At 37.7% G+C, this 27,040-nt stretch overlaps 1 protein-coding gene across 2 annotated transcripts in view; it reads right to left on the bottom strand.

Annotated features, from left to right (window-relative positions):
- CIT (citron rho-interacting serine/threonine kinase) overlaps nucleotides 1-27,040 on the bottom strand; it is a 73,341-nt gene that overhangs the window by 40,384 nt on the left and 5,917 nt on the right. The window contains exons 7-17 of one of the 2 annotated variants that reach the window (XM_050906626.1): nucleotides 26,109-26,312; nucleotides 23,864-24,017; nucleotides 16,265-16,445; nucleotides 8,896-9,001; nucleotides 7,884-8,027; nucleotides 6,425-6,544; nucleotides 2,878-3,048; nucleotides 2,568-2,621; nucleotides 1,951-2,004; nucleotides 637-777; nucleotides 138-263 (exon numbers count right to left, since the gene is read on the bottom strand). In XM_050906626.1, the coding sequence (XP_050762583.1) occupies nucleotides 138-263; nucleotides 637-777; nucleotides 1,951-2,004; nucleotides 2,568-2,621; nucleotides 2,878-3,048; nucleotides 6,425-6,544; nucleotides 7,884-8,027; nucleotides 8,896-9,001; nucleotides 16,265-16,445; nucleotides 23,864-24,017; nucleotides 26,109-26,312 (1,455 nt within the window). The remainder of the gene's footprint in view (nucleotides 1-137; nucleotides 264-636; nucleotides 778-1,950; nucleotides 2,005-2,567; nucleotides 2,622-2,877; nucleotides 3,049-6,424; nucleotides 6,545-7,883; nucleotides 8,028-8,895; nucleotides 9,002-16,264; nucleotides 16,446-23,863; nucleotides 24,018-26,108; nucleotides 26,313-27,040) is intronic. The other variant, XM_050906628.1, reaches the window with a different exon arrangement.

The following is a 27,040-nucleotide window of genomic DNA, read 5'->3' on the forward strand; positions in this document are numbered from 1 at the left end:
TAAGCTTTCTCCAGTATGAAACAAATCCCTTTATTCAACAATTTCCACCTTATTCAGTGCAATTCTGTCTTCCATTCCTTTCCTACCCCTTTCTTACAAACTCTTACCCTTTATCTTTCATTTTCACCTCTGCTCACCAGAATTTTTTCTGCCATCTGTTGAATCTGTTGAGATTTAGTTTGAATATCTTCCTTTAGACGGTTTTCTCTTCTTTCCACAGTCTCTAATCTCTTCACTTGATTCTCCAGAGAATGGCGTCGTTCCTGCAGAGCAATTAAAAACTGCCATTTAGGCTAACCAACTCTGCATTATCACAAAGCAATGAGTAGTTTCTAGAAAAAGTCAGCTGAAGCAGTCAATATATCGTTGTCTTTTATATTTTAAATCCTCATCATGCCTCAAATCCCGTATGCTAACCACATGTCCTTATTGACTCCTCACTGAAAATAAAAAGCCTTTCTGTTTTCTTCAAATAAATATATGCTTTTTAATTAAAAATGGATTAATTTCCAACATCACTTTCCCAAGAACAGTCACTACAGGAATACAAGCTGTTCATAGTCATCCAGATGAGGGTTCCTAAACTGAGACACATCCCAATAACTAATTTACTCTAGACAGACATTCTCCACTCACCTCCGCTTCAAGCAATTTCTTCTTCATGCTTTCATTAGAATCTTCCCGATTCTGCAGTTTCTCTAACTCCTTCTCAGCTCTCTCCTTTGCTTGACGGATATTTTGAAGAAGTTCAGTTGCCTCTGAGCTAGCTTTCACAGCCTAAAGGTCCAAAGGAAGGAAAAAAAAAAAGTTATTGTAAGAAAAACACACACACAAAAACTTGGTATGTGAAAAGTTCATAACCTCGAGATGGTCAACATTCTGAATAAAATTGCTACAGAACTTTGGCCTAGCAGTCCAAAATTAAGATAAACCACAAACACGTGCAGGAACCTAAATTCTAACTTGTTACATAATTCTTTTCTGTTTCACAAAAAACTGAAGATCCAGGAGATCTATATGTGTGTTTTGCTGTACTGCAAGTTTCTAATTGTCTCTATGTACTAAAAGTAAAGTCTACCCCCAAATCCAGCTCAAGTTCTTGGAAAGAACTCACAAAATACTCTTACTAAGACTAGGAGAATAACCTGTTGGCCTACAGATAATTCCTTAGAATTAATGAAAGGAGAAAAGGGGAGGGGGGATTAAAACATGACTGTTTTGAAATATTAGAAGTACTATTTCTACATAGTTTTGGCCTCCTGTTTATATTCTAGATCACTAACCCTTGAAAAAGCCCTCTCTCAGCAGGGGCCAAGTTTGAAAAGCTCTCTCAGTGGATTATTATGACAATCCCTTTCTTTTCTGCTGAAAGATCCCCATAAGAGAAGTTCCCCTACTGTTCTTACAGTGCCTTAAGTGACAGACTGACCACAACCGCAAACATTAGGTGTTATGTACTTCCTTCAGCTTACATTGCTAAGGGATTTTAATTCTGTTGTGAATCGTTATCATGCAACTTTTTTACTGTGAATAACTGAACTGGAAAGTGATTTTGCAATTAAAACAGAGTATACCGGGAGACTAAACCAAGTCCAACATGTATTTTACTAGTGAGCTAAAAACATCTGAACCCTGTCTTCAGAAGCAAGGGACCAGTGCACTGCATACAGCATACCCAAACTGGCCTTTTAAATTAGAATTTCTCTACACTACTCCAGTTCTGACTCAGCTTCATTTGTAAAAATAAACACTGCTGACATGTCTCAAGAGCCGAAAGCATGTTGAGAACACCAATGATTTCAGATACCAGTTCCCACCCCCTTTTCCTTATCGTCCCCCATGCTGTGACTAATTCTATTTTTGAGGGTAAAACAAAGTGCATCCCTCCTCTGCATTAAGGTTTCACTGGAAAATCTTGTGGAAAATTCACTTTCACCACCCAGACATTACCTTTGTCAGCTTTTCCTGCAGCTCCTGGATTTTGGCCTGCTGCTCTGTATTGATCTACGGTTAAATAAAAAGATGGGGGGAAAGAGTGTCGTAAAACCAAAAAGGAAAACATGCTCTCTACTTATGATACCATATTTATTTTAACTCACTTCCCAAAATCTTTGTTGCTCCCTATAAATTCCAACACACCAAAATGCTCCTTGGCAAATCTACTCCCATTTTACTAACTTCTGGTTGATTTCATATTTTGGTCACCAAGTAGATTGTTCAAGTGCGAGAATACTCAGAATTCTTTTTATTTTTCATTTGCTATTCTTTATTCATAAAGAAAACCCTTATGTATCACTAACCTAACTCTAAGCTCAGATTACACATAATGGCCTGTCTTTGCCTAGCTGCTGAACACAATCCATTAGGAACAGGATATCCAGACACAGCTTTATATCAAATCAGAAAGAACAGTGAATCACACCAAGAAAAAGACTTAAAAAAAAAATAAAATAAAATAGGGACGGATGTGAGGCTGTGCATGCCACTGACTAGCCAAAGACACTCTTGGTTTTTGTGCATAATATGAAAGACCAGGAAGCAAACTCCAGGACACTGAAATAGCATACCTTCTCCAATTTGGAATACAACTCTCCTGCTTCATTTTTTCCTTGATCTTTAACCTGTAACTTAAATATAAAATATATAAAAGTCTCAGGAAAAGTTGTAGTACACTGGTCTTCTATCCAGTCATCACCTCATGCAATTTAAACACAAGCAGTTACACAAAGTATAAATTACATTATTTCAAGTCTACAATTGAAAGACATTTTGTATTAGTTGTACAAACCACACTAATCTTTAGAGATTGTGTGTGTGTAAAACAGCACTAGAAATTCAAGCAAGCATCAACCCCCTCTCCTATGAAGCCTAAACTACCTTTTGCAATTTGTTGTGACATTCAGTAGCTTTACGTTTGAATTCCTCAGCTGCCAGTCGGGACTCTCTCAACTCCGATTCATAAAGATCACTACGTCTGCGAGCTGAAATCAGATCCTCTTCTAATTGATTCATCATCAACCTCATTTCTTCTACTTGAGCTTGATATTCCTGTAGTTGTGGTGGAAGGGAAGGAAAAGGTATTACATTTTAGAGGCAAGAGCATAAATCTTGGAGCAGCAGATCCCAGAATACTGATTGCAGGCAAGAGGCGCATTTAAGAATATGTGGAAGAAAAGTAAAGTACAAAATAAAACAATAAAAGCTAAATAAAATAACATATCCATGGTGTTCTGGTTTGACTCTTGCCATTTTCAAGTCAATACCTCATAAAGTCAAAACATTGACTTTTTGAGAGTGGCTTCACTGCAGAAACACATACATACATCTACATACAAATGATAAAAATTACTTACATTTCTAATTTCTGAAACAGAAATGTGCCTTTGAGTTGACGTCTCTACTAAATGCCCAGATGCTCCCTCAAGATATATTTTCTCAGGCTGATAACATGACAATTACCACAGATCTGCACAGCTTGGGTAAAAGGAAAGAAGGAGAAGCAGAGGGGTAGCATACTGTGGCTTCTAGCCGCCAGTTATTTTCTCTTGACAGAGTTAAAAAGGATCATATTGCTCTGTATGGGAGACAACCTAAAATCAAATATTAACTTATAAAAACTGTCTAAAAATCACATTGCCAATAGAAGATATTTGCCTATATAGGCAGAAATATTGATTCTCCATGCAGGACACTACAACATAGGGCATTTGGATGGGGAAGGTGGGAGAAGAAAAGAACATTTGAATCGACTATCTCAGTGAGACTGGGTACTCAAACTGAGACTAGCTTGTGAGATTGCTTCTTGTATCTTCACTGGAAAAAAAGAATTTAATTACGTTTATTTAAAATTTACTAAGTCCTGTAAGTATACATTTTATAAAATTAGTCTTAACAAAAAACAAACCAAAACCCAAGTATTTTTTATGAAGCTGAGAACAAGTAGAAAACATGCACATGAAGAGCTAGGAAAAAAGATTAGGAAGGACTGACAGTGGGGGAGTCTATCTTTCTTTCCATTTTAATATCTTAGAATACGCCTGACTACCCCCATATTCAAAAGAGTAACTGTCTCATGACAAAATCAGGTTTGTCATCACTCCTTCCAGCCAGCCAGCTGTCTTTAGTTAGACAAGTGATTGCATGAACACTGACCCTAATGTCAGCCTGTGATTCTCCAGCAACATGGAGAGATTATGCAGATATTTAAGGAAGCTGGGCCTTTAACAGATTGCTTTACTTTCTGTTGCCGGGGCATGGCAGAATGGCTCTTTGGTTTGTAATCCACAAATCGCTTCTCCAGTTTGTAAGGCAGACAGGGGACCTAGTCTTTCCAGTTAGTTTCTCTATGGATGATCTTATTTTCTTGCTGAAAAGAATTAGAGCCTTTTTATAATAAGTGAGGATACATTAACTCAAATATTTGTTTCATACAAATACATTTGTGAATAAAAAAGGCAGAATGGTTTGAAGGAATACATGTTCTGCTCAGAAATCATAACTTGTTAAGACTTCCTAAAATGCTCGGGTTTTATATCAGCAAACACTTGACCAAAGAATTACAGGTATGACTACAGTTGCCACTGTGAAAATGAGTGTTTGGGAAGGGAGGAGAATGGGGAGGGAGAAAAGGAAGAAGAGCAGATAATTAGTAATATTTCAGTTTTTCTTGTTTCTTCACGTTTGCAAGACTATCTTTGAATAGATCTCATGGTCAGGTCAGAAGAACAGGCCACATCACTCAAGGCGACACAGAACAATACCTCTTGCATATACACTGGTCATAGTTTAAAAACCATCAAGATGTACTTAAGCGCATATTAATGGACAGGCAAAGCTCAGGGCATATACCTGAAGCAAATCACATCAGGGTAGCTACATACGAATGAGTGGGCCTTTCAAAAAATATAGATTCTGATTTGTTGCAAGTTCATCCATTCATATGGGTCTTCATCAAGTAACGACCAGAACACAGGTTTAGTTAAAAAAAAAAACAAAACAAAACTAAACAAAAAAACAAACACACACCCCAAACAAAAAAAAAAAAAAAAAAACCACAAACCCACCACGCTCTTCTATTCAAGTACCTGGGGTTAAGTTGAACCTACAGTCTTGCCCTGAAAATACCAAATGCCTAATTACTGAGTTTGAAGATTCTGATTTGCTGTTAATTTTACTCGTTCTCTCTCAAGCTTCAGTTTTTCAACAGCAAAACTCTAAAGGACTCTTCCATCTCACCTCCCAGTTCCCTCTGACTTAAAAATAATGATCCAAGTCTTTAATGGCTAAGATCCACCTGCTGGTATGAGTCAGCAAAAACATCTCTGCGTATTTTGTTTGCACATGGGTTTCAGATCGGTCAGAAGACCACCCCAGATATGAAAGTCTGCAGGATATTACAGATTCATTTGTTGACCTAAGCAGCATTTTTATGTCATCATGAATCTTCACAAGCCAAATTAAGAGATTCTGGGACAAAATATTTGATTAAAAATTACTTGCATTATTTTTCCTCTGTTACATGCGTCTGTACTGCCTAAGAATCTATTGATATTTATCATCACCAACAATGTTCCACATTTCAATCTTTAAAGCAACTCTGCTAACAAAGCACCAGAACACAGAGTAATGAGCTTTAAATCTCTTGTATTACATAAAACAACCATCCAGAAGAATGCTGTAGAAGTCTATGGAGGCCTGCTACATCCAGAGGGTTGTTTTTGCATTTCATTACTTTTTACATAAGAGCTGCTCATATCTGGAGAATTATTACCAAGGTTTCTGGGCTTCCTTGTCTCAAACACTATGAAATTAGTCATTTAATGTTTGTAAAGTGCTTTGAAGATGAAAAACAACAGATAATTGCAAAGAATTGTTTGAACGCCAAAGCAAATTTCAATTTCGTTTTCTCAATACAGTATGTTGCTATTAATTCATAAAACTGAATGGGTTCTGTCTTCTAGACCATTTTAAATCCTAAAAATGTCCACATTTGTCACCATATTTTCATTTAATTTTGACATTTTTTTCCTTATGAACAAAATTAAGGCTAGCTCAGTTCTCTCCCAGGTGAAGATTCATTAACTTGTGAATTTTGTATAGCTTGACCATATAAAATGGATAGTTCATTGCTAATGCAGCATATTACTAAAGCATTGCAACTTTCTCCTAAGCTGGTTTTATAGACAAAGTACTTTCAGGACTAGGAAAAGAAAAACTTGAAGTTTGCAGTTTGTGCTTACTTGCAATATACACAAAAGTGTAATTTTGTTGCTTCCCATTTTGTTTAAGAAACCATGTGAAAACACACAGATTGGGAGTCATCACAGCCTACCAACTTAAAATGTAATCCTGGCAACAGAGCTAGAATATGCCAAGAATGCCTATTTGTAGATAGCCACTCTGCTCCCCAAAGAAGCAGGTATACCTGTTCTTTGATCTCTTGCAGTTTTCGGCTTTGCTCTCTGATATCATGAAGTAGCTGTAGTGCCTTATCATCTTCCTGAGACACCTCCATCCGTGCCTGCTCCAGGCTTCGCTTTAAGCTCTGCAGAAAGCAAAATGTTCAATACATAGTCTTTGGTTTTTCAGATGGCTGTATAGTAAAGATCTTTAGCTATACAAATGCCTCCTTGACTGCAGCAAGGCATCAAAAAAATCAAGGCACCAATGATGGAACTCTAAAGAAATTCATGGCCAGTGCTGCTTCTATCTGGATAGAAGCAGTCCATTTTACAAACGCTGTTTACTACACTTAAATCTTAGTTCAAATCTCTACTTCCTCACATCAGGTTTAGAGACAAAAACCAGAGATCACAAAAGGCATCCATTATTGACAGCATTTATCTATATTTTATCTAGCACTATTAATTCACAGCCTAGATACAATCCTTCAACTTCATGTTACTAACAAGCCTATTAATTTTTCTTGTTGCTGTTAAGTGAGTTAAATCTTTTAATCATCGTTAAACTTCTACAAAGAACAGACGAGCTCCTTCTGTATCTCATCGCATACCTTACCTGCAAATTTTGACAGACCAGTGGTCCTCCTATCAACTGTGTATTATTCTTCAATAGAAAGATACAAACTGAATTTTATTTATTTACCTAGTAGCATTTGGTATAGGAAAATCACTCAGCCCCGTTTTAAGATATGCTTCCCAAAAAACAAACCCATCAGAAATGCTTTTCAATTCTCTGAAAGAGAGTATTATCTGGATTTTTGTTCTTGGTACAAGAGAGGAAACAGAATATTATATTCAACTGAAAATACAGAGGCTATTAACTAGAATGAAAATATCCTCACTGGAATCTTGCCAGGACAATTGGGCAGACATTCCAGCTCCCATGAAAAATGCCAAATGATCTTTGAAGACATGGGTTTGCAGCCTCATTTTTATGTTCTACCTGAAAATAGCACCTGTCCTAGCATCATCCCTGACATTACGCTGGGGAACTGGATCAGTCTGAACTCAGAATACCACAGATAGAGGCAATACCATTGTTTTCTAATCCTCTTATTTGTCCTTGAAGATTTCTGTCTAGTAACTGATTGGGCCCCATCCTCTTCTGGCTAAGAAACCTGCAAGAAGTCAAATCCAAGCATGTTCTAGCACAGCCAGTAAGACAAACATCACAAATAGTTTCAGCAAGACCAGGACAGTAGTTATTCCTGTATGTTCTAAGCACATGACCATGAAACAAAGTTTGAATAAAACTATCAAGCAAGCCTCTGCAAACAATTCAGGGCTCCATGTTCAACAGATACCCTCTCACATATTATTTTCTCTCCATCAAGTACCCCACTGAAACCATGATGGAAGAGAAAGGCAAAGACCACCAGATTTCAGGCCTTCAGAGCTGAAAGGACTGGTGTAAGGGCTCACACTGCATTCTGTGATATAGGTGGCCAGGTCCTGCTCCAGGAGGGATCGCTGGGTCTCAGAGGCTTTCAGTTCCACCTCCTTTTGGCTAAGTACAGCCTCCACCTCTGACACTCTCCGGTGCAACCGCGTCATTTCCTGCTCCATCTGCAATAAATATCAAGAGGTTATAAAGGGGGCTTCAAAAGCTTTGTTAACTGCTACTTTCAGAGCTCTGTTTGTAAGGAATTTGTCTCCAAGAGACTTCTAGCTAGACTCCAAATGGTGTTTAAATTCCAATACCATTGTCTCTGCTCCAGGAATGCACAGTTCTTCTTAAGGACAAGTAGTAAGTCTAAGTCACCCCATTCATTCAAGCTGCTTGTTCATATTCAGTCATTCTTCGAACCCCAGTTAGCAAAGAAGACACAATCATTTTTCACCTGACTTGCAGAGATGGGTCACTTTAACCTTATCCCAAATCCATGCTGGACCAGAAGATGGTTTTCCCCCATCTCCTTGTCAGGAGCAAATGGTCAAATCCAGAACAGAGCAGGGAGAAAAGTAATTGAACTCTCATAAAAGTCTCAAATAAGCAGCAAGTTTTAAAAGACTCCACCGGGTTCCCTTTATTGGAGGACAGCAACTGTTACAAGATGTTCACCACAACCAGTGACGTGACAACAGTTATGTAAGTAGAAGCTGATGAGTTAGGAAGAGAACCTCAGAACAATACTGCTGTAATTGTGCGTATGATGAAGAGGCACGGCCTGCAGGAAGAAGCAGTCGTCTGTGTCACGCTGAGAAAAGGACTGTTTAAAATCCAGAGCCGTTTCTTGTTAAGATAAAAGTATCTAGAGCAACAGCATGGCCTAAATTCATCTCCCTTTGTATTGGACAGGAAGCCACCTCACTGAAGGAAAAGCACTTTGCCCACCACGAGTCTGGATGATCAGCAGCATCTGACAGATCCCTGGACATACAGTGGTTGCAGATTCCTGGAGCAATGGAGATGGCCAATCGCATAAATAAATACCTTGTGACACTGGTCCTGGGCGTCTTGGAGTTCTTTGCTCTTGAGAAGAAGTTTCTTTTCCATGGAGCTGACCTTGACTGGAGAATCCACACTTGAAAAAACAGATCTAAAAGAGCAAAGCCAAACAGCACGTGAATATAGGCAAAAGGTACAGAAATCTGCATTTATGCAGCCTTGGTAAAGTCATTGGGTACTTACTTATACCAGGATAAAAGAAAGGTGCAGCAATCACAGTCTAACAGCCATCATTTCAGATCAAACATACCATAAAACCTGATGACAGTGTATCATTATAAAATAATCCATGTGTACTTCTAGTTACAATATTAATATTTTACATCAGTGACTTTTATGTCAGAGTGCAAAACAATACATCACAGCAACATTTTTGCATAACTTGTACAGATTTATAAGTGTAACAAAAACAAAGCATAAAGTCAACATAACCATTTGGAAAGATAACAAATTTTCAGAGAATTGCTTTTCATTTTGTGCTTTATTTTTAAACAGGTTTTAAAATTATCATCGAAGTACAAAAGCCCTAAAAACTTCAACATGTCATAATCTGCACCACAGAAAGAAGAATTTAATATCCTTAGTTACCTTCTGTGAATCAAAATTGAACTGAAACTTTCCTAACCCAATTCATATGACCCCTATGAACTCAATCAATATCAATATGATTAGTCACACTGCAGAACTTCAGAGTTCCACTTACAAGTAATTTTTTTTTTTTTGTGAGACACAACTTAACTGTAGTATTCAAAACAATTTAACTCCAGAAACCTGGGGAAAATATTTACATGTTCTTAAGCTTTCTGTCTAATTGGGACTCAACATTTAAGAAGTTTACCATTTCTGTTAGTCTAAATTCTTTCTAGAAAAGGATGGGAAGCCGCTCAATGTTTTGGAGCATATTTTTAGTGCTTTGCAGTCTTAAATATGTAATTTGCAACCAAAAAATTAAGTACACACATCAAAACATAATTTTAAAAATCACATTCTCCCTCGCATAAAATGATTCAAACTAGATATTTAAGCAGTTAATGATGGAACCAGTGTTAACTGATAGATGAAAACACAGAAGTACAATGAAGATGCTAATAAAAGATCATACAGTCTGCCCACACATTGCTTTCTGCTTCTCCCGGCCACAGTTTGGTATGCAGCCAGTTATCCCCATGGAGAGAAATGAGCTTTGAGCAGCTCTCTGCATATAGCCATACACCCACACACAGCAGCACAGTCTCTTCTTAACACCAAGGAAAGTTTCATTCCATCACCACCATTTTCTGAGAAAAATCTACTCCTTAATCCAAATAGATATGCAGGATAGTCACAAAAAAAGATACAAGGATTTTTATGAAAATGCTGCAGCAACATATCTGTATCAAAATAGATCTTCAGTACCACCACCTTAAGCAGTCATTAGGAAACACTGTTTTGATATTAGCAAACAAACATAGCAAAATCCACCAATTCTGCCTTGAAAGATCAAATATTAATATTTCTTCAGAAACCTGATGTGGAAAAACTTAGAAGAAAGAATCCTGCACGTGAACAATATAGATATGATCAGGACTTAATAAAAAACAAATGTTAAAAGTGAATGCTTTTGTAAAGCATTCCTTTAGTCCTGATCCAATCAATCCAATCCATCAGATTATCATATTTAAAAATCAATTTATAAAGTGTGTCTATACTCCTACAGAGAAAAGGCAACCATCTGAGAAAGATGCATATTAAATCCCATAACAGCTGGGTGTACAAACAAGGCTAAAAATGAATAGTTGAGAAAAGCAGTCTAAAAATACAAATTAAAGCTCACATTAACTAAAAAAGACACTAAGGAATCTGCTTTAAAATGTTAATCAAATATATGTAAATAGCTGCAAACTGAGACAAGTCTGAAAATCTTTTTATAATAAAAATTTAGCTTTATAGGTCTGAATTGTACTGGCTAAAGCAATTTTTTTTTTAATTATAATTTCAACATTAGCCATCACCTTTTTACTTTTATTCTTTTCAAATCTGAGACTTTACCTAAGAAAAGTCTAGCCAGTTCTCACAGACCTGTTTTATTTGCTGCTTCTAGTTCACCTCCCTAAAGGGGCTGATTTTATTTGTTATTTTTGCTTATTTATTTTATTTGCTGTTAAAAGAATCAGAGTCTAATATTACAGACACCATTTTGCATTTCAAAAATTTCTCCTAGCAAGCCAGCTTAAAGCATCCATATGCACTGCAACACAGGAAGTAACAGGACAGATTCAGGCAAGAGGATACAGAGCTCTGCAAAGACACGTTGTTCAGCCAGGAGTGATGGGATGGGACAGAGCACAGGAGACTCGCACTGACCGAAGTTTGAATTTCATTAGGTGACTGTAGAGGGAGCTGCTCCTCAGGGTTGGTGTCAGTTTTGTAAAGAGAGAGAAGGCTACAAACTAGAACTACAATCTTTCTTCCTCATCCCTGTGCAAAGGGAGGAAGAAATTCCTTAAAATATATGTCCTGGTGACACGACGATTTTCCTGCCATAGAAACAGTACATCCTATCCCCAAGTGAAGCTGATTTCAGTTAGCACTGGACACACAGTTTTTGAGAGACATCCTTTCCCAGTAATTCTTTCCTGTGTACAAATTATATTAGAACAACTTCATGAACATCCATACAACCTTCAAAGTATCAGAAAGGGGGCAGACAGAGGAAATCAAGAGAAATGGAATACTGACTAATCTAATAAGCCTTGTCATGGTGATATAAGCTCTCAACACAGCATGACAAGGTGGAAAATACCCACATTGCTGGGGCACTTATATTCTTCCTCAGTCAGCATCATCTCAGAAATTAAACACATACAATCCAACATCAAAAGCCATGATGCAAAGCTATCGTTCAGACTGCTACCATCTCAGAATATTTCATTTAATTAACTGCTACATCTGGATCAATTCTCTTAGCACAACAGAGCAGTTTCTGCTGTTTCCTCTGAAGTGTGGAAAAAAAAGATTAACAAAAGGTAACCAGCATACATCAACAAGAAAATTGCAATAAAAGATTAAAAAAACCCAAAGTCAAGCCTATAGTACCAAGTGCTGATAGCACTAGCTGTGCCAATTTACTTTCAAAAGAAGCACTGCCTGCATGACTAAAAAACAAGTTAACTTACAGCTGACTACCTAGTGATTTCACAGCTAGATCACCAACAGCCTCAACCAGCAGAACTATCAGAAATGGTGCTAGTTGTGTTAAAGCTCCTCTGGTCTTAACATGGCTGAGACGAAGAAGGAAAAAGTATTAGCATAGGAAAAGCTGTAAGATGATTCTGGGGTATCGAGCTCATACCTTAACCTCTCTTGTGCATCATACCTCATACCTTCCTTTGTCCTTTTATGCCACTCTCATAAACCCCCAACTCACCTGTGCTTCTTCCTTCTCACAACGATTGAAACCATCTGTCCTAATCCTGGCCCCCACACAACATGCCTATAATCTCATCCCCCGTCCCTCATGCTCTATTCTTTTTAGCATTATACTCATCTGTACCTTCCACCCCCTCGTAAATGCTTGCTCAGGCCTAAAAAAAACCAACCAAAACCAAACAGTGATACCATCAATCTGTGAATAGAGCTAGCTGAAGCAAAGCTTATTTTTGGTATGCTCATCCTGTGCTTCCTCTTTAATCTATCTTTGGTGAAAGAGTTTACCAGAACCCAACAAACTGTTGGAAGAAACCAGTAGTCCTTCTTTTTGGAAGAATGGCCCATTTTAACTCTCAGTATTTCATAATGACAATCACGAATCCGTATCAAATTTTAAAATTAAAAAAAAAAAAAAAGAAATCTTGAAAAATAGCACTTCTTAGGAACTTACAGAAAAGATTTGGACCATCTACCAAAGCCTCACAGACCACAATTCAAGAATTACTAGGATTACATTTATTATATTCTGATAATTAAAAAAAATAAAACCCTACATCAGCAACTGAGATTAGGTCCTATTCCCACTGTCAGCCTTGCCTGTGAATATATCTCTAGGTTCTGGTTTAGCAAGTATTTTGTATTAACGTAAGTTTTGTACCATAAGTAGTCGGGCCCTTTTAGCTCCTCACTCCAGTCTAAGAGAGGACAGAGGCAGGCAAAAATTTATATCATAAACTATTTTTTTAATTAGGAATTTTTTTATTAGGTATTTTGGTATATTTTATTAGATATTTTGGTATAATTGGTTAGCCCTGGATTTATAATCTATTTATTTTATGCCTTAGGGCTTCTGCTAGTTACCTGCAAAGGACAAGAACAATTTTCTTTCACCACTTGATGCATATTTCTGGCATCTAAGGGTTTTTCTCACTTGTTCTAAGCACTGGAGATCAGCCACAGTTAGGGACAGGAAGTAAGGTGGGGCTGGCTTTTAATGGAATTAAACTCTCAGTTGCCTGTTACCTTGTCACAGTCACATGCTCACAGCCAAACCAGCAGCCAGATTTGCAGTCAGACATGCATTTCTCCCCCAATTCAGAGGCAATGATGGGAGAAGGAGTTAACTGGTCCTTCTCTGCAGCCTGATCCCAGTTCTTAGAATCATATAGGAGATTTATTTAACAAACACTTTGCTAGTACAGGAACCTATGACATAAGCAATGCCCTTGATTTCTCCTGATTGCTTCCTACGACACATTATTGTCATGCCTTTTGCTCTTTTGTTAAATCTTACATTTGCTATAGGGTCACAAATTCTTCCCAAAACTTATGGTATGGGGCAACACACAGAACATTTTAATTCAATGGACGCTTCTAAACTATACACCAACCATATAATTTCTGGCAACAGGTCTAAGTGACTTAGGTGAACCCTTCTAAGCCTAAGTGGTTGGGAGAAAGAGGAGAATGGAAAAGAGAACTTCTTTTATCCTTCTTCTGTCCAATTTTTTTTTAACTGCCTTTTCTCTGAAGTATTTGAAATTCCTAGCTCAGCTATGGCTTCTTACTGTCCAGTGAACAAGGGCAAGAGTATAACCCTAAACTTCGTAACTTGACAGCCCTCAAATTAAAAGCAATGAAAGTTTCAAGGACCTTGTTAATGGCACTCTGCAGTTGCCTGGCCTAACTGTGAGCAGCACTAGAGGCATTAGAGCTATCATGCTGCAGACACCGGAAAACAGATCTGCATCACTTAGCAACCATAAGGGTTAGACTTTTGGAGGAAAGATTTTAAGAAGAAAAATTCTGGACTGATAAACTTGATGACTTAGGACCTTCCAGAGACGACATCCCAAAATTCACAACAGATAAGCCTACCCCCCATTTACGGTTCTCTTCCCCATCTAGAATTTGATATTCAAGCTAGTCTGGACAGAAACAGTACTTTATTTCCTCAACTAAAACATACACCACACAGTATGTTATAAGTAAGAAGTTATCGTTATGACCCAGTGTTGCAGTGATACTGAGAATAAAGTAGTCACTGCATTTTTTAAATACAGATATTGTCAAGTCTCCATACACTCTTTGCCATATTTAAATCACTTTCTTAGAACAAAATGCAAGTATTTACTGCTAAAAATACCAAAGTGCATTTATCGACATCTCATTCAAAAAAAGAAACCACTAAGATCTACTTATATTAAAATTATTTGGGGGAAAATTAAGTACATGATGTCTTTCTGTTCCAGCTCAGGAAAAAACAGGCCACACCAAGCAGAAATTTTACTTCAGTCAAAATTTCTCCAGAGCACATTAATCTCTATATTCTTTTGCTATACCCCTTCTCATCTATTACCAAAATTCAAATATAACTTCAATACGCATTTTCAGTACTAGCTCCACAAAGAAAGCATATCAATCAATCTGCTATATCTATATTACTTTTCAGGCTTCAACGTCCAGCACAGTTACACCACTGTTCTAAGACTTTACCTCACGCTTCTCTTCAGTTCCAGTCCTGGGCCCCAATTACATATACATTTTTAACATACATATATGGTCACTGTTGAGCCTCTTGTGACTGTTATATGAATAGTCATGTAGCCTTGATAGATGGATTGCAGTTACCCAGGCAGAAAAGATAACACCATAAGTTATTTCACTTCTAAATCAAGATAGATTTTAACCCCAGGTATCTACAGATATTCCATTTTTCTAATTCTGCTGACAATATTAATCATTTCACAAAAAGAATACTTTTTTGGTTGTTATGTCCTTTCTCTTCCTTCCTCTTTTGTCATAAAAGCAACTCTGCTGAGGAGGGACCGTCAAAGATTCCCTTTTTATTACTGGCATAACCATGATATAACCTTGATTCACGATGTGGGCAAGATCAAAGATGTCAACAGTATCACCAGATTTGGTTACACACTTACCGCAGAGCAACTATCACAACCAATATGACAAAAAAATGAAAACTTGATTAAGACAGATTGACAACGAAGTCCCTTAAGGGAACTAACTAGCAGCAATGAACGACGGTTGACACGAAAACACAGTGCCTTAGTGCATTGAGTCACTAACCCAGCTAAAACCATTGCATTCCGGAGAGGCCTCATGATACTGAGGTAAGGACTTCTCAACTTAACGTACTGCACTAATACTTTTTCAATAGCCCTGTCATCAGAAACTAACCACCCACCACACCAAATGGTTTATACCATACTATTTATATTCTTCTTTTTCTCCGACTCCATTCTCTCAGAAAGCATGTTTTCTTTCAATTGAAAACCATTTTTTCTAGATCTTTACCTCCCTCCACAAACACATACCCTGCATACTTCATCTGAATCTCCAGTCTCTTAACACACAATACAGCAATGTCCAGTCTTCGTATTTAACTTGACCCAACAGCACACAGTCAGCTGCCATGAAGCTGCTTCTCTTGTTCACTGACCCATCACTGCACATTCCCAGATTAATGGAGCTCCTTTTCTGTGGATCACTGATTCAGCCTTACACATCCCCAGCACTTGGTGCCCACTCTCTGACCCAATAAAATAACACACCCCCCTTTTCCATCTCTGAACTCCTCAGTATTCTCCTTCTTTCAGGGATCTGCAATACCAGAAATGCAATCACCTACTGCTCCCTGGTTAACAGCAACAACTAATTCAAAGTATTTGAACAACAATTTTAACAATAACTGTTTTAGATTCAGTCTTTCCATTCCCTTCCCTCCCCCTCATCCCAGAAATTATCACAGAACGGTAGGACATACACAAGCCACAGCAGCAACAGATAAAGCCAGAATCTGGCAGCTTCCCTAAAGCAGAGTACAGGCCAGTTAAAACAGCTTTTCCCCACGCACACCATCTTCACTGTAACAAACCTTTGCATTTTTCCAATGGTCCTATCCACCTAAGCAATAATTCCTACTTACTCTGATCTGAGGATCCCTAATGCCTTGATGAATGAAAACCCCACAAACGGCAAATCTTCACCCGAGAAGCCTGCTGGGTTCAACTGGCGCGTAGAGGATAAAACCCGCGAATTCTTCTCTGCTTCATCAAAATTTGAGGTGTCATCATCAGACTTGAGAGTAGGAACGAAGGGGGGAGGAGCTGGTGAAAAAAGCAAGAAGAAAAGACAAAATTCAGCTACAGTTCACTCTGCAACAGTCCCACTCATTCAGTGCTTGCAACGGCACTGCAGCTCCTGCTTTTAATCTTGCTAACACAAGCAGACTGAGCTGCTGCTCTCAAATCGTATTACAGCAACAAGAGATTAACCCTTAAGCTACCAACATGGCTACCACTCTGCAGGCAGAATGTCTCCCACACTGATTAAACTGGGTTTTAGGTTGGGGATTTGAGATTGTTGGGTTTGGGGTTTTTTTTTCAGGTTAGGGTTTTTTTTTTAAACACATACATTGAATCAAATCAAAGCACCAGGCTAAGAAAATCATTACTGTAATATAGCTAAAAGTAATTCAATTCTGATTCATCTAGATAAAGAAAATGTCTCCAACCCATCCAATTAGTGACACTACATGAGAATGTAGCCTGATCCTTTGCTAGTCAGCTAAGGGATATATCTACCCTTTAATACGACCAAGAATCTTCCCAGCATGGGCTTCTAATCAATAGCAAACTGGTCTTTCTCCTGGAAGATTCTAATAAGCTATAGCTACTAGAAGCTAATAGGTCTTTAGGAAGGGAAGAAATATCAGTAAGATTTTATTTCCCTAAAAGAGCTTGCTAAAGATCTGGAACTCTTGTCGGGACACCACTGCAGTCTGGCTCTGATACAATCAGCTCTGAAAAGAGGTATAAATAGCAGGAATTACAATGTATTTCTTACTATAATTTCTAAATTGGTACCACTTAACTTGTTAAGCAGTTGTTTAATTTCAGCTGATTTTCTCGTGTTTGCTTCAGTTTAATTAACCACCAGAACAAAAGAACAAGTTCTTCTCAATGATGTGCAGCACCCAAGCTACCTGCTGGCTTGGCTACCTGTGTGAAAGGAATGAATGCAAAAGCCTGCTGTGCAATTCCTACCTCATTAAATCACGTTTTCTAAGTTTTTTTTTTTTTAATTTATTTCATGACTCAGGTCCTCACTCACTGCAAATCTACTAATCTCTTTTTTGCTCTATAAAGGAGACAGCTCTTCAGTCAGCAACTAGAACACAGCCCATTGTCACAAGCTGAAGGAAGTGTAGTGTGCTAAAACCGTTACCATGGATCCAGTATAGATCTCCTGTAGCTGAAGGGCTGATGAGAATTGAAGAACTGGGAACAAACATTACAACCCCTGCAGTGCAGGCTCCCTGCTCCTCACTCTCTGCATGCTCGGAGTTTAACCCTACCTGCCTGCATTCGTGACAGATGCTGATGCTTATCTGACTGACACAGGCAGAATGAGTCACGGCTGGAGCTTGCTAGCTCCCTCTAGGTTGCCAAAGCCTTTCACAGCCCACTTTTTAACTCTTCATTCTCTAGACAAACGTACGCTTAAACTACCCACCAGACCAGCATTAATAGCCAAAAAAAAAAAAAAAAACTGTCTGTATAAACTGCCAAATCACAACTACACATTCAGGCTTTGTTAGCAGCTCCCCAAGGAGCCATTCTGACGCTGCTCCCAAGCAGGGAAGTGAGAAGAAATTCCATGAAGTAGATAGGATGCTGCTCACGTACAGTAGTTCCAAGTACATTAGAATGAGATAAATGGGGAAAATATACAAATTAAATAGGTTCTGTAGTAAGTAGTTTTACTTAGTGGCTCCAGAATATTTAAATTTTCTGTCAATATCATGAATTTATTAATTTCTGCTATTTTATTGGTTATAATATAAATTTAGATCCAATATAATGCTGACATTTATGTACTGTAAACATAATTTTGGAATACAGATTGTTGATTAGGATCTGTATTTTTTTAACAATTCACTTAACGTCAGGATAATGTCCAGCTACTTTTTCATATGCTCTTAATGATGAAAAACAGAGAAGCAACAGAAAACCATTTGTAAGTATATAATCTTTAATGCAAATATAAGCCCAAAGTTACAGTTAATTCATAGCAGAGGAGGATAAGTTCAGGAACTAATATTTTTTAGTTTAGGACCTCTGCTGAAAGAACTTTGCACATCCTCTTACAGGAAGGGGTTGCTGTGGGGTTTTTAACATTGTCTTTGAAGACAGATACTGTCTATGAGGAAAATAATAAAGAAAACAGCAAACTATTCACTTCGTCTGGGGAAGTCTAGAATCTTTCTTAAAGAGGTAGCAAAAAACAACATAGCTGCCTTTTTATAATGGTATAACAACACTGTTATACCCTCAGAGTTTGGCAGATAACTTCATCTTTGAAAGAGATCTAGTGCCTTACTTCTCACCAGAAATTAGCTAAGATCTTGAGTCATCTTCAAGCCCTTGCAATTAAAAAGAAAGTCTTTCCTCTTACCAACAATAAGAATTCCTAGTCAAACCACATGCATAAAAGAAAATAAGATTTAAATATGCCTAAGATCAGTATGCACATAAAAAGATGAAAAGCAGTCAATAGGGGAACAATGGATGCAAAAAGATAAAACTGAATGCGAGACAGAGCAAACCTTTGGGGCTGGTGGGAAACTAGTTTAAAGAGCACAATGTTTTACAGTTTCCTCTAACGTTTAATAAAAAAATGTGAACAAAGAAGAGAAATTGTGAACACTAGATTAAAAAATAATGAAAAAATCATTTGCCTTCTATTTTGCATTCACTAAAAATCCATGACAAACAGTCCAAAAACTCTGCAACTTTGCAGTATAACCTTGTTACAATATTTGTATCAAGAAATAGTAGCAACTAAAAAGAAAACTTACAAAGAACAGTCATGCAACAAAAACACCTCTAGATGTTAAGTAGTTCTGAACTGTCAACAGTGACTGAAAATGAGAAGCAGAACTTCTTCAGAAGTTTCAGGACACTGGAGAAAAACTCACTTAGGAGTAAGAGGGAGTATCTTTAAGGGAAAAAAAAGCTAGATCCACTCTGTCTGATTTTGTTAATTATTTGGTAGCTTCTTCATAGTCCTTTATTCCTAAAACTAAGGAGTCGTTTGTCTGATGTCCAAAATATCTACAGAATAAATGGAGTAGTCTTGTAAAAACAAGCTATTTTGTTCTCAAATGTGGGTCACATGGTGACATAATCTCTAGTTAAATTATTATTTCTTGCTTAAAATCAGAGGACTGTCACACAACTACAGTATTTTCAGAACAAGGTGAAGATTGGTGAATGCAAATATATTGATGTGCTTATCAGTTGCTTCTTTAAAGGGAAAAATCCTTTAGTAGAGGTCAGGATAAGCTTCTGAGAACTAAATGTTAAAACCACGCCATCGCATCTGACAAGGTGAAAAATTTGCACTTTTTTCAGGCTCACCCAAAAGGAAGGCAAAACTATTACTCAAAAAGACAGTAAACCCGATGCTTCTCCTCTTACGAACTGGTTGGGTATAAAGATTTCTTTTTGTCTCCGACATGTTACAAACAAACGTACATGTTCTGTTTACCGTTTAAAGTATCTTGTAGAGAACTGCATGTTTTAAAAAAGCCAATTGCTTGCCTAGATACCTCCCCACTTGTGGAAGGATGTAACCCTCTTCCATCTGTTCCAAAGAATGACTTTCAGAGGAAAAGGGGGTGTTGTAGGTTGCTAAGTTTAAAAAAAAAGAAAAAAAGAAAAAACCAAAACCACCACACATACACTGCAGTACTTTAACCAGTTTATCATTAAGATTAGATAAAATATCTCTTATGGAAAGAAGCTTTTTTTTTATTTTATTTTTTTAAAAACTCTGCACTAGTGTGTGTATTTATGACTAGGTCAAGGAACATTGCCTTAATCAGGTCTTTACATCCTTTCAAAATATTTTCATGTAAATTCAGAAAAGAGATACTACATTTCCCCTGGGACAGTGAAAGACTTAACTGAAATAGGAAATTTAAAGGAAATACAGAATGTTTCTTAAGAATAACAATGTGTCTTTTCTTGATCTACAAGGTGATCTATATATGCTTTCTGAGGAAAAGCATCCACACAGCCTTTTTAAGTAGATTAGGCATTACTCTTCCTCAGGCTTTAAGAGGCCTATTTGAGTAAACTGTTATGGAAGAAAAATAGAAAATAGAAAGTCCAAATGATGTAATTTAAGGATGTTTTCTCTAAGACCACTTAAAAAAAAAGGCATTATACTAGTTCTAACCAATCTATACAATATTATCTTAACAGCTTTACTGTTCTGTCAAGACAATGATCCAACACATACATTTCTGTTAATAAAAGTGATCTTCAAACTGACATGAAAGTGATCTCCACTTAGAGAAACAAGTCAACACATTTTTCTGAAGGCAAGCATTTAAATGAAACATCACAATGTTTAACTGTGAACATACTGAATGGGTTCATAAGGATAAGGAAGAGTCTTGGACTTATGAACAATGAGATTTGGGTTCCTGCCTGTTCAATAGCAGAAGACAGCCTAAAAATCAGTCTTCAACACTTTCTCAAGTTCTTCTGTTTGCACAAGACATTAATTCTTTTCTTCCCATATATATAGCTTCCTCATGCAAGTCCAAATATGCCATTCCTTTTTAAGACCTCTTGGACTGCAGTTACAAAACAATTCTTAAAATGAAAGATTCTTTATGCTATACATATGTATCACTTACATGACACTAAGTCTTCTGACCATCTCTCAGCTAGACTTCAGCAGGCAGATTTTTGGTTCCAAATTAAACAGCTGATGTAATTCATGAATTTCAAATAACAAAAGGTGATTAACAAAATCCCCGAATTATATAGAATGCAACCTTGTTGCCAATAACTCAAGTATGTCATCCCCCCATTCTCTACCTCTGATTTTAGATACTCATCAAGTACTGAAATAGTTCTGTTATCAACTTTCCAGTTACAATCCTGATCAATTAGCTGAAAGACAGATAGAAATATGTTTATTGTAGGTAAAAAAAATTTCCAAAATATTTTCAGAAAATTCTGTCAAGTAAATCAACACAATCTTTCAAAAGTTTTGGTTTGTTTTCTTTTGTTTGGGGGGATGTGGTGGTGTCTGGTTTTGGGGGTTTTTTTTAGAAGCTTTAGAAGTCATTAAGTAGCAGAAATCAACAAATACAGAGAGCAGAATCTATAAATATGTTTCAGTACAATATTCCAAGGAAGGGGAAAATTACCTGTGGAGACAGATTGAGTTAAACCTGACCTTAGATTTAATGGCTGGATTCTGTTTCTGTAACTTAAGAGCTGCTTCCACAGACACTTGCTACTTGAACCCAAGGAAGTTGGGAGCTTTTTTAGAGGCAACTATCTTTCGGGAAGGGTTTTACTGAAAAGTCAAGTATTTCATAGGTTACCATAACAACAAAATGTAACACTGAAAAACCCCTTAATGACACATTCTTAACCAAAATCGGTGCATTAAGAATGGTTATCCTGGAGCTTCCAGCATGATAATTTAAATACCTGCAAGGCAAGGATAGCAATTTTTTCCCTACCTTTCTCAGTCTGAAATAGAAATAACATCGTTGCTTTTATAGACTAGAGGAAAGTCTAACTGTGCTGACACAGAATTTATTTCACAATCATAGAATCATAGAATCGTTTAGGTTGAAAAAGACCTTTAGGATCATCAAGTCCAACATTCCACACCCCCAAAATCTTTGACCAGATTAACCTGAGGGAGTGACATTGTTTAACCTAAATCTAAATCCTGTAACCTCTTCCAGCACTCACTAGTTTCCTAATTCTCTCAGGCTGCCATTGCTCCAGTTAAACACCACTATCAACAGAGGTCAAGATAAGAAAAAAACCTTTAGCTTTTAGATAGCCCGGGTCAAACCTGACAAGGGTTTTGAATAGAATGACAGCGACACTGCCCTGAATAAATGAGCAAATGGAGAACCACTGCAGAGAGCAAAGCAATAGGTGATACATTGAATCTGCTACTAAAAGCAAGAAGACTGCTGTGTTTTGTGCTAGTTACAGTAGGGTTTTATGAAGTATGAGACATAACAACGAAGTCAGGGGTCAAAACTGCATGAATCTTCACAGTAGATAGGTCCGGATATTACAGGGAATGATGCAATCCACTGGCCAGCTGCAGACAGAAATGGGATTTTTAAAATCCCGAACGATTATTTCAACATTGTAACAACATCAGGGCTGCCTACCAGTTTGTCCATCAGTATCACCGTTGTCATGTGAAATGGCAAAACACTCAATTAACTTGTGCAGTTGTGTGAATACTGGACAGACAATTGCCAAGGAAACACCAGAACATATGCTCACATGCCATTTTTTTCCAGATCTGAGATAATATGATACAAATGCAATACAAAAGTTTCAGAAACAGGAACTGGTGGCTTAGGCAGGGCTCTGGGGAAAGAAGGCAGAGTGAGCTGAAGTCTGGGAAATGTATGCTAAAATGATGAAAAAGACTCAAGGCTCAATGGCTCTCAAAGGGCAGAAACAACGGAATTTAACAGAACAGCAGCTTCACAGGTTCAAAATTAATGAATCAACAGAGAAGTGAGTAAACATTCTGTGGGGCTGACAGCTGAAGTGCTGAGATAGTCATCAAAAGTGGAAGCACTGGCTTAGCAATTTATCACGGAAAATGGAGCACAATCATTGCTCTTACAGCGTATTGGATAAAGAATATAAAGCAGACATGTTCCTTGCCCAGATAATCTTACAGCCCAAATAATTTAAAATACTATCCAACACAAGTCAGGCACTCATACATAGATCATTGATGATCTGTGAAATATTTGCTTTTGCCATGGAGCTGGTGCCTCAGTACTTCCAAATACTAAATTCCATTGCTTCCATAGTATTATAAACAATTTTCTGCATAGAAAATTATCTGCTTCACTGGTTTTATTCTATTCCTAGTGGAATGAACAGATTTTTGACAAAAAAATTAGTCATATATTAGCCACATTAACTTTGAGGAAAAACTCCAATGCCCCTATGACCGCTGACATTTTATCACCTACAGGAACTACAAAAAAACCCCAACTTTAAATGAAGTTGGATCACAAGCAATGAAAGAGAGAAAGCTGAAGATACAAGAAAAAATAATGAGATGAAGCCAAAATTAAGCAAATTGAGGTGGAAAAGGCCTGAAAGAACATACTGATGCATTTTTAATCCGAGGAAGGACATGGAAAGGACCATTTTGATTTTCCAGTCTAGTGCCTGCAGTAATATGGCAATTGTGTCAGAAATTCATATAGAAGTGTATTAAACTTCATCTTACCTTACAATTCTCACCTGAGAGATGTTAACATATCCTATCCAAAAACCGAAATGAATTGTTTTGTTAAAAACACCTGCTCCAGTATGCAGTCCTGCTTCATTATGAATAATTATTCAGATCAAACACACTTAAATACTCACATTGTACAAATTTTCACGTTACCCAAAGAAACAGGAATTGTTTATAAATACAGTATTATTCTACTTACAGTTACGGATATTATTCCAGTCAATTTTAGAAAAAAATGGATGGCAGCAGAGTCCCTCATAACCCAGCCTTTCCTTCTGCCCACAAAGCAGGCTCTGGATCAGATCAAGAAATTCACTACTAACTTTCACATCCTCTGGGAACTTCAGAAATCTCTGCATTAGAAAGAAAAGGATTTTTGCTCAGGAAAAGTCTCAGAACAGTAAGATTAAGTTTCATTACTCTGAGATATGTCAGGCACAAAGGATAAATATTTATAGCATACCAATAAAAGTATTGTGCATTTTTTCCAAATAGGTGTTTATATGTATTTACTGCAGTAAAGATAAGAACACAGGAACAACCATTCCCGATCAGACAAATGGCAGTCCCAGATCACCATCTTATGCTGAACAATGCCCAATGGCATACAAAAATGGAAGAGTAAAACAAGACACTTCCCCAGAAAATTCTCCCAAACTTCCAAGGATTTGTGGCTTCGGATTTTCTGAACCAGGGATGATGTCTTTGTATTTGCCAGATCTCAATGGGTTCTTCTGCTATGAATTTTTCTAGTGATTCCTTGAACACATATAAACATTCAGTAGCTGCAAACTTACAGCAAAGAGCTCCCCAGCATGAGAATGTGCTATATGAAGTATCCTTTTTTTGTTTGTAACGTAGTTACTGCTGGCTACTTTCATTTGATGCCCCTAATTCCCATATTAGAGGAGATAATAGGCAACCATTCTTTGTTCACTTCCTCCCAGCTACATATGATTTTTTTTTTTTTCCTTTTTCTTTCCTACTAACTCCTGCCATTCTAAGTGCTGCTTTTTGGACCGTTACTAAGAACTAAACTAGCGAGTTTGCCAACGACACCAAGCTGTGTGGTGCGGTTGACACGCTGGAGGGAAGGGATGCCATCCAGAGGGACCTTGACAGGCTTGAGAGGTGGGCCCATGCAAACGTCATGAAGTTCAACGAGGCCAAGTGCGGGTCCTGCACATGGGTCAGGGCAATCCCAAGCACAAATACAGGCTGGGCAATGAATGGATTGAGAGCATCCCTGCGGAGAACGACTTGAGGGTATTAGTGGATGAAAAACTGAATATGAGCCAGCAATGTGCACTCACAGACCAGAAAGCCAATTGCATCCTGGGCTGCATCAAAAGAAGTGTGGCTAGCAGGTCGAGGGAGGTGATTCTCCCCCTCTACTCCGCTCTCCTGAGACCCCACCTGGAGTACTCTGCTCAGCTCTGGGGCCCCCAGCATCAGAAGGACATAGACCTGCTCGAGCGGGTCCAGAGGAGGGCCATGAAGATGATCAGGGGGCTGGAGCACCTGCCCTGTGAGGACAGGCTAAGAGTGGGGTTGTTCAGGCTGGAGAAGAGAAGGCTCTGGGGAGACCTTATAGTGGCCTTCCATTACCTAAAGGGGGCCTACAGGAAAGCTGGAGAGGGACTTTTTATCAGGGAGTGTAGTGATAGGGCAAGGGATAACAGTTTTAAACTAAAAGAGGGTAGATTTAGATTGGACGTAAGGAAGAAATTCCTCACTATGAAGGTGGTGAGGCACTGGCACAGGTTGCCCAGAGAGATTGTGGATGCCCCCTCCCTGGAAGTGTTCAAGGCCAGGTTGGATGGGGCTTTGAGCAACCTGGTCTAGTGGAAGGTGTCCCTGCCCATGGCAGGGGGGTTGGAACTAGATGATCTTTACAGTCCCTTCCAACGCAAACCATTCTATGATTGTAACATCAAGCTACTGTTCTTGAGCCCACCACTGGGTAAAGTTGGGATACTTTTCCCTTCATATGCATTGGTTTAAATTTCTTTACACTAAATTTCACATTATGTTTTAATCATGCAGACACTCAATATCCTCAAGTCTTTCTGCAGCTCTTCATAGCTAGCCCTTGCCTTTACTATCCAGAAACACTTAGTAAGATTCAGAAACTTTATCAATTCATCCTTTCAATCCCTTTGCTAGATTATTTTGGAAATGCTGCAATTATAGTTGCCTAAGATGGACAGCTAAATCTTTTTTAATTCATGCACTGCAGATGGTTATTTTTAGACACCTGTTACAAAAAATTAAGTTGATATCTACAATACAGAGACATATAAAAACAATATAAAGCATATATTCTAAATATTTTATGAACATGACAAAGTAAGAGACATCCATAAGCTTCTTTTCTCAACTGTAAAAACATAGTCTTTAGTGACAGCCTTTTTACTCAAGAACATGGAAGGAGTTCTCTCTACCTGGAAGTTCATGATGTTATTGAAAGTTTTTGCTGAAGTCCCTTCAGTGAACGGAGATCTTCCATAAATCATTTCATATGCAATGACTCCTAGGGACCACCAGTCGCATTCTGGACCATAAGAAGCTTTGCCATCCCCATTCAACCCTGTTAGCATTTCTGGTGCCATGTAGTCAGGTGTGCCAACAGGTAGCTTGGCATTTACCTAGAAGCAAAGATACACCAAGTGAAATTACAGCACTTTCTGTTCACTGTGATCTTGGTAATAAAACAAATCTTTCTTCTTTTTCTTTTCTTTTTTTTCTTTTTTTTTAAATGAGAGACAATTTTCAGCCCTCCAAGTGAATTTTAAATAAGTAATTTTAAGCCAGGCTGTTAAGCAAAAAAGTGCAAGGTTAAGGAAACTGCTGATAAATAAACAGAAAGCAAGCTATTTGGTATAAAAAGTCAAATTATCAGAGCTAACTGTTACTAGAAAGTACAAACAGCTAAAGTAGAAAAGCAGCATTCTAAAAAGCACACGATTACTAAACACTGATGTTTTAAGCAGTATACGTACTCTAGCACTACTCCTTCAACTAGTATTAACAGGGACATCATAGCTGAAATTTCAAAAATAGTCAAATTTAGACACATATATTCCCTGCCCTCATTCCATTCTGTGTCATCCCTACCTTTTTACCTTGTGTTCATGATCAGCAAAAGTACTAGTATTTGAATTTCTGAAGTGCTTAGAAAAGGTAATTCAGGAGCCAAAACTGCAATCATTTTTGCACTGAGAGGCAGAAATAACGAAACAAAACAGCAGGCAGACTAACACAAAAATCTGAAGACGACCGAAAAGATAATGTGAAGAAAAAATTTAAAAGAAAAATGCAATGCAGAGAAGCACTGAAAAGGGAAGAACAGGGAAAACAAAATATTAATAGTCAC

The sequence above is a fragment of the Gymnogyps californianus genome, chromosome 16 (genome assembly GCF_018139145.2).
Source record: "Gymnogyps californianus isolate 813 chromosome 16, ASM1813914v2, whole genome shotgun sequence".
Classification (NCBI taxonomy): Eukaryota; Metazoa; Chordata; class Aves; order Accipitriformes; family Cathartidae; genus Gymnogyps; species Gymnogyps californianus.